This window comes from Oncorhynchus tshawytscha, linkage group LG08, assembly GCF_018296145.1.
Source record: "Oncorhynchus tshawytscha isolate Ot180627B linkage group LG08, Otsh_v2.0, whole genome shotgun sequence".
NCBI classification, from domain to species: domain Eukaryota; kingdom Metazoa; phylum Chordata; class Actinopteri; order Salmoniformes; family Salmonidae; genus Oncorhynchus; species Oncorhynchus tshawytscha.
Window position 1 is genome coordinate 17,318,331 of NC_056436.1, and position 15,672 is coordinate 17,334,002.

At 42.0% G+C, this 15,672-nt stretch overlaps 2 protein-coding genes across 5 annotated transcripts in view; both read left to right on the forward strand.

Moving 5' to 3' along the window:
* The first annotated feature begins 4,975 nt into the window (after positions 1 to 4,975).
* On the forward strand, positions 4,976 to 10,101 carry LOC112256867 (leucine-rich repeat-containing protein 57). The gene is made up of 6 exons (XM_024430424.2): positions 4,976 to 5,165; positions 5,502 to 5,750; positions 7,356 to 7,491; positions 7,685 to 7,953; positions 8,067 to 8,252; positions 8,886 to 10,101. The coding sequence occupies exons 2-6, from the start codon at positions 5,667 to 5,669 to the stop codon at positions 8,925 to 8,927; spliced, it is 717 nt and encodes a 238-aa protein (XP_024286192.1). The 5' UTR covers positions 4,976 to 5,165; positions 5,502 to 5,666; the 3' UTR covers positions 8,928 to 10,101.
* A 1,317-nt stretch (positions 10,102 to 11,418) lies between these two features.
* LOC112256866 (tyrosine-protein kinase receptor TYRO3) overlaps positions 11,419 to 15,672 on the forward strand; it is a 35,053-nt gene continuing 30,799 nt past the window's right edge. For 2 of the 4 annotated variants that reach the window (XM_024430422.2, XM_024430423.2), the window contains exons 1-2: positions 11,419 to 11,872; positions 15,203 to 15,386. In XM_024430422.2, coding sequence (XP_024286190.1) covers positions 15,314 to 15,386 — 73 coding nt within the window. In that variant the 5' untranslated portion in view covers positions 11,419 to 11,872; positions 15,203 to 15,313. The remainder of the gene's footprint in view (positions 11,873 to 15,202; positions 15,387 to 15,672) is intronic. The other 2 variants (XM_024430420.2, XM_024430421.2) reach the window with 1 other exon arrangement.

Sequence of the window (15,672 nt, forward strand, 5' to 3'; positions counted from 1 at the left end):
AACAAAAACATTAGGGTCATATTCACTAGAAACCCTAACCTCGGCAGCCCAGAACAAAAATCTGGTACTCAACTATTTTGCTACAATACTATTTATGTTATGTGCGTCTGTCCACAAGAAATGACTAGGAACCAAACAGAATCAATTGGAAGGAAGCAGACAGGGACTACGTGGATTTGTCCAATAAGAAACTTGTGCGCATTAATCAATACAACCCAGGGTATATTTAGTTTAAAGTGAAAACACGTTTGATGGTACACTCAAATGACAAGTTCCAGATACCACTAGGTGACAGTGGTATCTGGAGATTCATTTACAAAGATACCATTAGTTAGGGCAGACATTGCAAATTGAGGGGGGATGTTGTAAACTAACACAAAACATTTTCAGTCCACACAATCTTCTTGTCATGTATATACAGTGCATCTGTAAAGTATTCACACCCCTCGACTTTTTCCACATTTGGTTACAACCTTATCCTAAAATGGATGAAAGAAAAAATTATTCAACAATCTATGCAAAATATCCATAATAACAAAGCAACAAAGTCTTGATGGTTCCAAACTTCTTGCATTTAAGAATGATGGAGGCCACTGCAGAATGTTTTAGTACCCTTCCCCAGATCTGTGCCTCGACACAATCCTGTCTCAGCGCTCTACGGACAATTCCTTTGACCTCATGGCTTGGTTTTTGCTCTGACATGCACTGTCAACTGTGGGACCGTATATAGACAGGTGTGTGCCTTTCCAAATCATGTCCAATCAATTGCATTTACCACAGGTGGACTCCAATCAAGTTGTAGAAACAGCTCAAGGATGATCAATGGAAACAGGATGCACCCGAGCTCAATTTCGAGTCGCATAGCAAAGGTCTTAATACCTACACTACTGTAAAGAAGCGATTCCGGGATGCTGGCCTTCTAGGCAGTTCCTCTGTCTAGTGTCTGTGTTCTTTCGCCCATCTTAATCTTTCATTTTTATTGGCCAGTCAGAGATAGATATTTTTTTTGCAACTCTGCCTAGAAGGCCAGCATCCCAGAGTCGCCTCTTCACTGTTGACGTTGAGACTGGTGTTTTGCGGGTACTGTTTAATGAAGCTGCCAGTTGAGGGCTTGTGAGGCGTCTGTTTCTCAAACTAGACACTCTAATGTACTTGTCCTCTTGCTCAGGACTCCCACTCTTTCTTTTTTGAGCCATTTTGCACTGTTCTGTGAACACAGCGTTGTACGAGATCTTCAGTTTCTTGGTCATTTCTCGCATGGAGTAGCCCAACATTAACAATGTCTACAATGTATTTCTGATCAATTTGATGTTATTTTAATGGACAAAAATGTTTTCCTTTCTTTTAAAGAACTAGGACATTTCTAAGTGACCCCAAACCTTTGGACAGTACATACAGTATCAGTCAAATGTTTGGACACACCTACTCATTCCAGGGATTTTCTTTATTTTTACTATTTCTGCATTGTAGAATAATAGTAAAAAAAAGGGATTTTCTTTATTTGTACTATTTCTACACTGTAGAATAATCGTAAAAATAAAGAAAAACCCTTGAATGAGTAGGTGTGTCCAAACGTTTGACTGGTACTGTATGAAATGAGTAAAACAGTATGTAAACATTATTAAAGTGACTAGTGTTCCATTATTAAAGTGACCAGTGATACCTTGTCTATGTACATAGGGCAGCACAACAACCATCAAATACTACTGAATAAAACCACCCCAAAACAATACCACACACAACCACCGTTAAACACAACCACACACAAGCACCCTTAACACTACCAAACAACCACCCTCAAACAATACCACACAAAACCACCCTCAAACACAACCCAACACTACCGTACTCAACCACTACCACAAACAACCACCGCCAAACACTACTGTAAACAACCACCCTCAAATACTACAACAAAGAACCACCCTAACCACTACCAAACACAACCACCCTCAAACACTACCACACACAACCGCCCTCAAACACTATCACACACAACCACACCCAAACACCACCGTACACAACCACCCTAAAATATTACCAAACAACCACCCCAAACACTACAACACACAACCACCCTCAAAAACTACCACAGACAAGCACACTCAAACACTACCAGACACAACCACCCCAAACACTACCACACCCAAACACTACCGTACACAACCACCCTAAATATGACCAGAAACAACAGCACAACACACAACCACCCTCAAAACCTACAACAGATAACCACCAACAAACACTTCCACACACAACCACTCCAAACACGGCCACACACAACCATCCCAAACACCACCGTGCACAAACACACCCAAAACACTACCACACACAACCACCAACAAAAACTACCATAAACACCCACCCCCAAAAACTATGACACAAACCACCCCCAAATACTCCCACCCACAAAAACCACCACACACAACCACCCCAAAAATCTACCACACACAACCACCCCAAACACTACCACACAACCACCCAAAAGCACCACCACACACAACCAACCTCAAACACTACCACACAACCACCCTCAAACACCACTGTACACAACCACCCCCAAACATTACCACACACAACCACCCTCAAACACTACCACAAACAATCACACCAAACATTACCACTCACTATCACCCTCAAACACTACAATACACAACCACCCTCAAAAACTACCACAGATAACCACCACCAAACACTACCACACACAACCATCCCAAACACTACCACACGCAACAATCCCAAACACTACCACACACAACCACCCTCAAACATTACCACACAAAACCAACCTCAAACAATAATGTACACAACCAAACACTACCAATCACACTCAAACACAAACAACAAACCTCAAACACTACTACACACAACCACCTCCAAAAATAACCAGACACAACCCCCCCCAAAAACTAACAAACACAACCACTCTCAAACACTACCTCACACACAACCACCCTCAAAAAATTCCACACACAATCACCCTCAAACACTACCACACACAAGCACCCTCAAATCAAAGCAAATGTATTTATATAGCCCTTCTTACATCAGCTGATATCTCAAAGTGCTGTTTGGGGTTTTAGGCTGGGTTTCTAAACCCCCAAACAGCAAGCAATGCAGGTGTAGAAGCATGGTGGCTAGGAAAAACTCCCTAGAAAGGCCAAAACCTAGGAAGAAACCTAAAGAGGAACCAGGCTATGAGGGGTGGCCAGTCCTCTTCTGACTGTGCCGGGTGGAGATTATAACAGAACATGGACAAGATGTTCAAATGTTCATAAATGATCAGCATGGTCAAATAATAATAATCACAATAGTTGTCGAGGGTGCAGCTGTAACAGTATAACTTTAGACCCTCCCCTCTCCCATACCCGGGAGCGAACCAGGGACCCTCTGCATACATCAACAACAGTTACCCATCGCTCCACAAAAGCCATGGCCCTTGCAGAGCAAGGGGAACCACTACCTCAAGGTCTCAGAGCAAGTGACGTCACCGATTGAAACGCTGTTTAGCGCGCACCACCGCTAACTAGCTAGCCGTTTCACATCCGTTACACTCACCCCCTTTTGACCTCCTCCTTTTCCGCAGCAACCAGTGATCCTGGTCACAGCACCAATGTAACAGTATAACTTTAGACCGTCCCCTCGCCCATACCCGGGCACGAACCAGGGACCCTCTGCACACATCAACCCTCGAAGCATCGTTACCCATCGCTCCACAAAAGACACGGCCCTTGCAGAGCAAGGAGAACCACTACTTCAAGGTCTCAGAACAAGTGACGTCACTGATTGAAACGCTATTTAGCGCGCACCACCGCTAACTAGCTAGCCGTTTCACATCCGTTACACAGCAAGTCAGCACCTCAGGAGTAAATGTCAGTTGGCTTTTCATAGCCGATCATTAGGAGTATCTCTAACGCTCCTGCTGTCCCTAGAGCGTTGAAAACAGCAGGTCTGGGACAGGTAGCACGTCCGGTGAACAGCTCAGGGTTCCATAGCCGCAGGCAGAACAGTTGAAACTCATCAACACTACATGAATGCAGAGCAAATAACTACTATGTCTGGCTTGACTTCCTGCACCTACTGCAAGGCCAACAGTATGGACATCAGTTAGGCCGTATATACAGCCAGATGATATGTAATACATTTCCTGACTGCCACCCCACATTCATGCACTACAAATGCTGACCCAGTACGTCCTGTCCTTGGATATTTTGAACCATCTATGTGTAACGGATGTGAAACGGCTAGCTAGTCAGCGGTGGTGCGCTCTAAATAGCGTTTCAATCGGTGACGTCACTTGCTCTGAGACCTTGAAGTAATGGTTTGTGCTTTGTGGGTGACTGTTGTTGATGTGTGCAGAGGGTCCCTGGTTCGCGCCTGGATATGGGCGAGGGGACGGTCTAAAGTTATACTGTTACATTGGTGCCAGGACCCGGATCACTGGTTGCTACGGAAAAGGAGGTCAAAAGGGGGGTGAGAGTAACGATGTGAAATGGCTAGCTAGTCAGCGGTGGTGCGCGCTAAAAAGCCTTTGGGCGAGGGGACGGTCTAAAGTTATACTGTTACATATGTAAATGGATACAAAATCCTGATACACAGTATCCTGACGTCTATTAATCAAATCAGATGGATCAACACCCTCCCTATCTTTCTGTAGTCTCTCCAACACTTCTATATCAACTACGAGATATGGGAGTAGCCATACTGTATTCACAGGAATAACTTTTTGTTTTAGCAATTCTTCTTTCAAATTTAGCCCGCCGATGTAGTTGTTCCTTTTCCAATTGATGAATGAATGGCTTCTGGATTGGTTCTTGCTCTACTGCCAACTAGCGGATTGGTTTTTGCTCTACTGCCGACTAGCGGATTGGTTCTTGCTCTACTGTCGACTAACGGATTGGTTTTTGCTCTACTGCCGACTAACGGATTGGTTCTTGCTCTACTGCCGACTAGCGGATTGGCTGAGCGAGCCACATACAGACATGCGCATTGACGTCAAGCTGTTAGCTTCCCAACGACATGTTTATTGTTCGAGCAGCACTATAATGTCCTAGGCTTGTGTTTAAGTTTGACTAGTCTAATAACCCTCATAGTTATCTGTTCCTAATATATAGGTTACAATTTGCAGACAAGTATTGCACGAGAAGGACAAATCAGCTCGTGAGGTAAGTAAACTAAAATCCCAGATGGTCTAACGTTAACCTGTTGGCTAGCTATGCTAACAGCCTCAACAGTATTTACCATCCTTGGGAAAATGTTATTTAAAAGAACATATGTATGACCTTTTGCTGTTATAGTACTAGACAAATTACTCACAATTTCAATAATATGCATGAATATGTCTCAAAGCTTGCCTCAGACAGTACTAGTGGTAGGGTAGCTAACGTTAGCTAGATAGTGCTAGCTTCTTACATCATGTTCCTCCTTTTCTTGTTTGTCAGCTACTGTTAAACACCGGCAGCAGCAATTCATGATTGTTTTGTATAAATGATCTCTTATAGGGGCCACACTGACAACCAAGGAAGTATCTATCTTAAAGGCACAGCCCCAGTATCTGGCACCACCATCACAATAATAGACTAGCTGATTACATAAGCGTGTGATCAACTGTAAAGTTGAAGATCATCACTTAGGAGAGCCTCATCAGAACCGAAACTACAACAAAGATGGGGAACAGTGCAATCAAAGCCCATCTGGAAAATTCACAGAAGACGGGGATCTTTCAGCTGACAGGGAAAGGTCTCCCTGAGGTAAGAATTGCATGCACACACACAGCCCATTATTGTCTGCTTGTTAAAATCAGCACTCCACAGCAGTCTGCTAACTGGTGCTTCGTTTATTTAGCTGAATTCCATTCAGTTGTTGTTGTAGTCAACGGTTTGAATGTATGTATATTGAACAAAAATATAAATGCAAGATGTAATGAGTTGGTCCTATGTTTCATGAGCTGAAATAAGAGCCCAGATATGTTCCATATGCACAAAATATTATTTATCTCAAATTGTGCACAAATTTGTTTACATCCTGTTAGTGAGCATTTTTTTGCCAATATAATCCACCCACCTGAAAGGTGTGCCATATCAAGAAGCTGATTAAACAGCATAATCATTACACAGGTACACCTTATGCTGGGGACAATAAAAAGGCCACTCTAAAATGTGCAGTTGTCACCCAACAGACTGCCACAAATGTCTCAAGTTTTGAGGGAGCGTGCAATTGACATGCTGACTGCAGGAATGTCCACCAGAGCTGTTGTCAGAGAATTTATTGTTAATTTCTCTACCATAAGCTTCCTCCAACGTCGTTTTAGAGAATTTGGCAGAACATCCAACCGGCCTCACAACCGCAGACCATGTGTAACCACGCCAGCCCAGGACCTCCACATCTGGCGGATGGTCTGAGGCCAGCCACTCGGACAGAAACTGTGGGTTTGCAAAACCGAATAATTTCTGACCAAACTCAGAAACCGTCTCAGGGAAACTCTTCTGTGTGCTCGTCGACCTCATGACTTCAGTGGGCAAATGCTCACCTTCACTGGCACGCTGGAAAAGTATGCTTTTCGTGGATGAATCCCAGCTTCAACTGTACCGGGCAGATGGGAGACCGCTTTATGGTGTCATGTGGGCAGGCGGTTTGCTGATGTCAATGTTGTGAACAGAGAGCCCCATAATGACGTTGGGGTTATTGTATGGGCAGGCATAAGCTCCGGACAAAGAACACAATTGCATTTTATCGATGGCAATTTGAATGAACTGAGATACCGTGACGAGATCCTGGGGCCCAATGTCGTGCTATTCATTAGCCACCATCACCTCATGTTTCAGCATGATAATGCACGGCCCCATGTCGCAAGGATCTGTACACAATTCCTGGAAACTGAAAAAGTCCCAGTTATTTCATGGCTTGCATACTCACCAGAAATGTCAACCATTGAGCATGTTTGGGATACTCTAGATCAACGTGTACAACAGCGGGTTCCAGTTCCTGCCAATATCCAGCAACTTTTCACAGCCATTGAAGAGGAGTGGGACAACATTCCACAGGCCACAATCAACATCCTGATCAACTATGTGAAGGAGATGTGTCGCACTGCATGAGGCAAATGGTGTTCACACCATATACTGACTGATTTTCTGATCCACTCCCCTACCTTTTTTTTAAGCTACAGTGCCTGTGACCAACCTATTCAGTTCTGTATTCTCAGTCATGTGAAATCCATAGATCAGGGCTTAATGAATTAATTTCAACTGACTGATTTCCTTATATGAACTTTAACTTAGTAAAATCTTAGAAATTGTTGCATGTTGTGTTTATCTTGTTCAGCGTATTTTTTTCCCCCCACTAACATATTTCAGTTCCCTGAGGAACTCCAGAGGTTAACTGGAAACCTACGGACTGTAGATCTGTCTTCCAACAAGATTGAAGTGCTGCCTCCCGCCATAGGAAACTTCCTACAGATGAAGAGTCTGACTTTAAATTTTAATAAACTCAGTAAGTGGTTGCTCCATCTCCTCAGATTCTGTCTTATACTACAGCATCTTTTGATGACAAATTATTAACCCTTTGCTTTCACTGAATAATGAATGCCCATTAGGTGCATTGATTGATGTGAATTCCTCTGCTTCAATCTGTCTCTATACCTAGGCTATATATTAAGTTAGTGTGTTTGTTTTGTGCTACATAGCAAGTCTCCCAGATGAAATTGGGAAGCTTAAGAAACTAGAGACCCTCTTGCTGAACGGGAACCAACTGACGCAGCTCCCTAGCGGTGTAGGACAGTTGAAAGCGTTGCGCACACTCAGCCTGTCTGGGAACAAGTTCCGGGAGTTTCCTGGCGGCCTTGGCTCCCTACGACACCTGGACGTCCTGGACCTGTCCAAGAACCACATCCAGGCTGTGCCTGCTGAGGTAGCGGCCCTGCAGGCCATCGAGATCAATCTCAACCAGAACCAGGTAATCAGGTGTTTATGGGTGCATCTCAAATGGCACCCTATTCCCTATATAAGTGCACTATTTTTAACCAGGGACCTGATCTAGAATCGAATCTATATAAATTATGATCCCAGATTTCAGTGGTGTCTGCGGAGGTGTCCACCTGCCAGAGGCTAAAGGTGCTGAGACTGGAGGAGAACTGTCTAGAGCTTGCCTCCATCCCTGTGTCCATCCTCACCAGCTCCCAGGTGTCTCTGCTCTCTGTGGAGGGCAACCTGTTCGAGGTGAAAAATATGCGGGACCTGGAAGGGTATGAGAAGGTGAGGTGTGAAACTAATTCTTGTTTCTTTAACTTGCTGCCTACTGCCAAATGAATGGTCAAGGTTAAAGCAAGGAACAGTCATGCTGCTGCACTAAATCACCAAGCTGTCTTTATATCTATTGTAAACTAAACCACTTATGAGTTTCAAAGGCATTGGTTTGAAATATGTCCGTCCCCCATGGTTGACGTAATTTGTTTGTGATCAGTGTGGAAACAAGACTCTTTCCCCAGAGTGGTGGACTTCTCAACAATAATGGGATTTCCTGTTCAATATAAGGAGGATCAAGTGAAGAAAGTTGTGGCTCAGACAGCTCTAGTATTCTTTCCCAGCCATAATCCCTGCACTTGACATAATCAGCGGTCAAATATAGCCCCTGACACTAAATACATCTATGACGTTTCATGATGATATTACAGTGTTGAAATTATGTTGTGAAGCTTAAAATGACAATTGAATTTCCCAAGCTTGGGATAATCAAGGTCTAATCTGATATGACCACTTACCTATTATAATAGTTAGAATTTGGACCAACCATTCAGTGCTTACACAAATAGCTAATCTCTTCAGTTGTTGTGCTGTCCGTAGTGTCCCAGATGTGACTGATGGCGATCTCATTTGTTTACCCCACAGTACATGGAGCGCTTCACTGCAACCAAGAAGAAGTTTGCCTGAAGAATAGAGAGGGAGCATCCCCCTGAGTCCAGCTTGTGCACTACACCCAAGCACCCTCCCTAGTGGTTGTCTTACTACAGTATATATGGCTTCTGCACTACAGCAACAGGTTACAACAGCAAGAACCACAGTAGAATGAGTACTGATTGAGAGCATGCTATGATCTGTGTATGACAGCAACAGGATACCATGAATGGATATAGAGAACTATGTGAACAGTGGACGATAGACAGTGCATTCACTTACGATATTCATAGAAATTGCATCTTGAATACTAATTTACGAACAAAACCCTTAGCAGGTTATACTTAAATACTATAGTGGGCTAAAATGTCCCTCTACATTGGCTTTTAACTGCATATAAATTAGCAATACAATTGTTGCAGAAGTCAAACACCTCGGTTCAGTATCAAGCAGTGTTTTGCCTGTCAGATAGTATTTGTGCCGTGACCAGCAAGCGAATGAAAACTGTAGTACAGAATGTCAAAGCAGTGACAATTGCACTACATAGAACCAGAATGAGATAATGATTTTTAAAGCTCCATTTTGCATTTTTATTTTTTTAACTAGGCAAGTCATTTAAGAACAAATTCTTATTTTCAATGACGGCCTAGGAACAGTGGGTTTAACTGCCTAATCCACCCTTGTACAGATTTGTACCTTGTCAGCTCAGGGGTTTGAACTTGCAACCTTCTGGTTACTAGTCCAACGCTCTAACCACTAGGCTACCCTGCCGCCCCATTAAGGCTTACCCTATGGATCTGGAATGGATCGTCACATTTTTTCTGTAGCTCTGGTCCAGAGTGTTTATTTTCAGCTGAGGAAAGCTGATTCATCAGCATGCCACACACAAAACCCTGGACCAGAGCTAGTTTTTCTGGTGCTGTGAAAGAATGAAGAAAAGCACAGCCTAAATCTGAACAAAAATATAAACACATATCAATGATTTTACTGAGTTAGTTCATTATAAGGAAATCAGTCAATTTAAGTAAATAAATTAGGCCCTAATGGATCTATAGATTTCTCATGATTGGGCAGGGGCATAGGCCCATTCACTTGGGAGCCAGGCCCAGCCAATCAAAATGAGTTTTTTCCCCTCAAAGGGGCTTTATTAAAGACAGAAATACTCCTCAGATTCATCAGCTGTCTGGGTAACTGGTCTCAGACGATCCCAGAGGTGAAGAAGCCGGATGTGGCGGCTCTGGGCTGGCGTGGTCACATGTGGTCTGCAGTTGTGAGGCCGGTTGGACGTACTGCCAAATTCTCTAAAAGGATGTTGGGGGTAGCTTATGGTAGAGAAATTAACATTAAATTCACTGGCAACAGCTTTGGTGGACATTCCTGCAGTCAGCATGCTAATTGCATGCTCCCTCAACTTGACATCTATGGCATTGTGTTGTGTGTCAACTGCACATTTTAGAGTGGCCTTTTATTGTCCCCAGCACAAGGTGAATCTGTAATGATAATGCTGTTTAATTAGCTTCTTGATATGGCACACCTGTCAGGTGGATGGATTGTCTTGGCAAAGGAAACATTTTCACTAACAGGATGTAAACACATTTGTTCACAAAATTTGAGAGAAATAAGCTTTTTGTGGGTATGGAACATTTCTGGGAACTTTTATTTCAGCTCATTAAACATGGGACCAACACTTTACATGTTGCGTTTATATTTTTGTTCAGAACATTTGGCTCTTCGCAAGCATACTCTTATTGCTTTTGAATGCTCAGTGGTTATATTATTTGGACTTATATTCTTATTTGGATTTGTATTAATATGTTATTTATCTTCAGTTGGTCTGTTTTGACACATCCTTACTATTTTAGTAATTTAACTCTGTAAATAATTTGTAGACATTTTAAGAAGTGTGTGTGATTGTATCAGATAAAAACCACAAAACAGGATCACCTCCACTATTCTAAATTTGACCTTCAAAGAAGTGTTGATGGATCCTCTTCATATTATTTTATCGGGCAAGGGTCTAGTAACCTTTGTTACTAGATTGAAGACAACCTCACAAAGAGGATCATTCATATCTGTTTTCTAATCAGTGTTGCTGATCAAGGGTGCACTTTCTGTGAAAGGAGGAGTTGCATTAAGGCTGCCATTAACAATACATTTAACTTATCAGATGTATTTAATTGTAACAGAATACTCTCCATGAATTGTGTTAATATACTAACAGTGATTTATGTAGAATTACTTAACTTTGTTTCATTTGAATGCTTTTATTTAATTTTACTTAGATATGATTCCATGTTTTGCATTCAGACCAATTTCATATCAGGTTGTCACAACCTTAATTTTGCGAAAGGAATGTACATGCAGTAATTTAATATACCCCGCATCTCATCGCAATTTCTCCTAATAAAGATATAATACATACAATTGGTCATGTGTCGCAGTGCCTTAGTTACGTTCAATAGGTGTTGTATTGATACTTTGTTTCATGTCACTTCATACTGGGAATCTTATTTCCTGCGCTCTCACTAGGCGGCAGTAATGGACATTGACATTCCTCAAGAGAGCAGCACTTCGTCATCTTGTAGTATGAGGCTAGAACAACAACGTTTATATCAGCATAGAAGACAAAAGTCCACCAACTTATTTCAACAAGTGTAGCCGGTTATTCACGAGGGGAAATAAAACAACAGTTTGTTAGTAAATTCCTGTCCAGGATGATAGACAATCTGGTGTTGGTGAAATGTGTATCAACGCCGTTGGATAAATCACTGCCGGAAAATCTCAAGCGGTCACTTTCTAGTGCGGAAATCTTTGGAGACCCGAAAATACGTTTAATTCAGGGCATCGACTCATTCGATTGTTCAGCACTTGGGATTAGTATATTTGTGGAAGAGCCTCAAATTGTGAACCAGATGATGAAAATATGACCATTTATCTTTGGATCATACTCTTCTTGGCACAAAGTAGTAGAGCAATCCCTGGTAAGTTTGAAAAGTTATCCCTATACTGCATGACACGGCTACGTTTCATGAATGTGTAATATAATATTGTATTATAGTACTTTTGCGCGGTAAGCGTTTGTCAACACGTCGATTTTAGCCTATTTCAAGGGTGGATGATAGTCTCAAGAGACACCAGTATGTTGAACAACATTAGTGTAAGCAACAAACGTGGAATCTGCGGTTCGCCTTCAAAATAAGTCCCCTCTTTGAAACATGCAAACGGATAAAAATAGTGAAAACAAGCCACAATTGGACTAGATAGTGCCAAACAAGGTTAGAATGTTATTACATAAATTCAATAAAAGACTATTTAGTTATTTTGACGAATATGAATCTGTTTTATTTATATTACTACTGCGTTGTTGGGAAAGACCACTACTGTAGCAGTGCAGGTGACATATATTTAACTATGTATATATTTATTGCATTATGGATGTATTAGACTTCATAACTGCATTGGGGGCATACTTATGTTTCACTGTACAGCCTTACCTATGGATTGTGCACCCATGAAATCTGCTATCTACTTACTCAGTGACATCAACAGAACACAACTATGTAGTTTACACAAATATTAGCTTCTTATTACAGGACATTGACTGTGAGAAGTCACCTTTCCAGTCAGTCTTTTGTGTATTGGACATTCAAACACCCCCATGAAATGTATCGGTCTACAACGTGACAACCACAGAACACCATAGCAGAGTTCAATTGGTGGCATTCTGAGTTGTAGTGATAATGTCAAGTCATCCCAATGGGTTGACATGGAGCATAGAATGAGTCATGTGACAACCGTAACATTAAGTTGTGGAATAATGGACTCCTTACAGCACATGTTTTAAATGTAATGTGTATATAGATTTATTTAACTAGGCAAGTCAGCAAGACACTGGGCCAATTTTGCACCGCCCTATGGGATTCCCAATCACAGCCGGTTGTGATACAACCTGGATTTGAACCAGGGTGTCTGTAGTGATGCCTCTAGCACTGAGATGCAGTGCCTTAGACCGCTGCGCCACTCAGGAGCCAAATGACTGTCTGCGGGTTTTTGCTCCTCCCTTGTCCTTGATGGATGAATTAAGGTCACTGATTAGTAAGGAACTCCCCTCACCTGGTTGTCTACTGTAGGTCTTAATTGAAAGGAAAAAACGAAAACCAGCAGACACTAGGCCCTCCATGGAATGAGTTTGACAGCCCTGCCTCACAGTAATACCAAATGGAGATTAATGGCATTCTGTACCGATTGCATAAATACCTGGCTGTGCAATACTTGGCATTGAATAGCGTTGTGATGGATATTGTTCTTGATTATGAATTCTGTCATAAATAATTCAGTTGTGGTATCTACTGTATGTATGTTTGTTTTCCAAAGCAGTCGTTTCAGGGCAAATCATTAATCAATTCTGCGACAAAGGAATGATAGACTGTCGGTTGTATGAGTTGACAAGATGAAAATTCTGTCTGTGCCCTTGAGCAAGGTACTTAACTCTAACTGCTCCTGTAAGTCCCTCTGAATAAGAGCGTCTGCTAAATGACTGACATTTAAAATGTTGACGGAAAATAAAGTACTTGTTTAGATAGCTCTAGCTGAGTGATATCATTTTATGATATGCTTGTTGTGAAATTATTTTTGAATGAATCCTTATTAATGAACTCATCTAATTAATTGTATGCTTTCACTGATTAGGCTGATACCCCATTTTATGAGTGCACAATCCATAGGTTAGCCTGTACAGTGCAATATGAATGTCCAATACACACAATAGACTGACTGGGACGGTGATTTCCTACAGTCGAGTCCTGTAATAAGAGCTGAGATGCTAATATTTGTGTAGACTCGACATAATTAGGTTCTGTAGATGTCACTGAGTAGGTTGGTACCATATTTCATGGCACATTCGATAGGTTAGGCAGTACAGTGCATGTAAGTATGCCCACAATGCAATTCTGAAGCCTAATACCTTCAAAATTTGATACTATAAAAAATTTAAAAATCGGTCAAATTAATGAATGATCTTTTGTTGAATTCCAACATTGTTTAGCATTCTATAATCCAATTGTGGCATGTTTTCAATTGGGGACTTTTATTTTGATGGTAAACCGCCAGTTCCACTATTGTTGTTCAACACACAAGTATAAGGGACCACAGTCCAGAGAAGTTTTGCACAAAATTCAGGAGGCATATTCTCAACATTGTTCTCTAAAAATTATAATACTGAAGTGAATCTGTTTCTTGTAACAATGTTTATCATAAGAGCAAAATAACCATTACAAACTGAGCACATATCTCACTGAGATTTGGTCCAATGTGGCTCTGTTGGTAGAGCATGGTGTTTGCAACGCCAAGGTTGTGGGTTCGATTCCCATGGGGGACCTGTATGAAAATGTATGCACTCACCACTGTCTTTTGCTCAGGATAAGAGTGTCTGCTAAATGACTAAAATGTAACTGTTGAGGTCATTTCCTCTTCCCTGTCCAGACCAGACCTGGGTCAAGTACATACTCCAGTATTTGAGGTGTGCTTGATTGATTTGCACTTTTTGGGACTATTCCATTGGATCCAATAGGTATAAGTATTTTACATAGGCCCATGTATATGAAGGCTTCCCCCACCCCCCTCTTATATAGCATTTGGGTAACAGGTCATTGGACTGGACATGTACTAATGAGACATTCATTAAACAGAGTGAAGGTGTGGGAGGATAGGTAAGGCCTACAGGCTACATTTAGCTTGATGACATGGACACATTCCTCTGCCTCTGAGCAGTGCAGTATAATATGGTCATTGATATTACTTCTCTGGCCGTTGGTCTGTTGCAGGCAGCTAAACCCAGCAGCTGTAGTGAGCTGCCACAGTGGAGAGCTTTCAGCCCTCTACAGCCTTGTATGACGTCTGCTCTGTCTGCTCAGGTCGGAGCATGCAGATACTCAGCCAAGTTGCATGCAATGGCCCAAGCAACACAATGGAGACAAACAGTTCTACAGACAAGACTCTTACAAAAACAACTATTTTTCAAATATCTTTGGAAAACCAATTCCATGTCACAATTTTACTTCAAAATGTTTTATGCCTGCACATTACAATAACTGAACAAACACCATTTTGTAGGCTACCTTTAAAGGGGTATCTAGCTATCTCTCCTGTAATGATCACTGCTGCATATGTGTTGCAATCTGATGGAGCCTCAGATCCCATCCATTATATTTTCTGATTGGCATTTAGAGTAGTGAAGAAGAAATGACCAGGACTTAGGCTATTAATGAATGACTCATTCAAGTCTCTGGTTACTCCTACCCCTTGACCTTTAGGACTCAGGTTTACCAAGAACCCCGCCAACCTCACGGTGACCCAGGGCAACAAGGTTCGCCTAGGTTGTTCCATTGAGGGCCTGAGTGAGCCGGAGATCGTGTGGGTGAAGGATGGGGAGAAGCTGTACAGTACAGACCAGATGTACATCCCCCTGGAGCAACACCACTGGGAGACCTTCCACAGGTCAGTGCTTCAGTAGTCCTGTCCTACTAGTAGTGTTACCCTTACCACTTTATAGGCTGATTGGAAGATGTCTTCAGACCTTCCATCATATTCATCATAGCATCACATTTATTGTGTTGCATTTCTCCAGAAAGGATTGGGAAGCTGTCTCGCAAATTACCCTTCAACATTCTTTGCCCTTGTGTAAATTCAATCTTAGGTCAGTCTGCCTTAAATATGCTGTGGATGTTTGGAGGTACAACTACAGGGAATAGCCAACAGCATGTAGGCAGGCACGGTATGTTAT

Excerpts from the sequence above, each read along its gene's own strand:
- LOC112256867 (XM_024430424.2), top strand. The coding sequence starts at position 5,667 with ATGGGGAACAGTGCAATCAAAGCCCATCTGGAAAATTCACAGAAGACG. Across the intron at positions 7,492-7,684 it reads TTTAAATTTTAATAAACTCA|CAAGTCTCCCAGATGAAATT; the intron begins GTAAGTGGTTGC and ends TGTGCTACATAG. Across the intron at positions 8,253-8,885 it reads ACCTGGAAGGGTATGAGAAG|TACATGGAGCGCTTCACTGC; the intron begins GTGAGGTGTGAA and ends TTTACCCCACAG.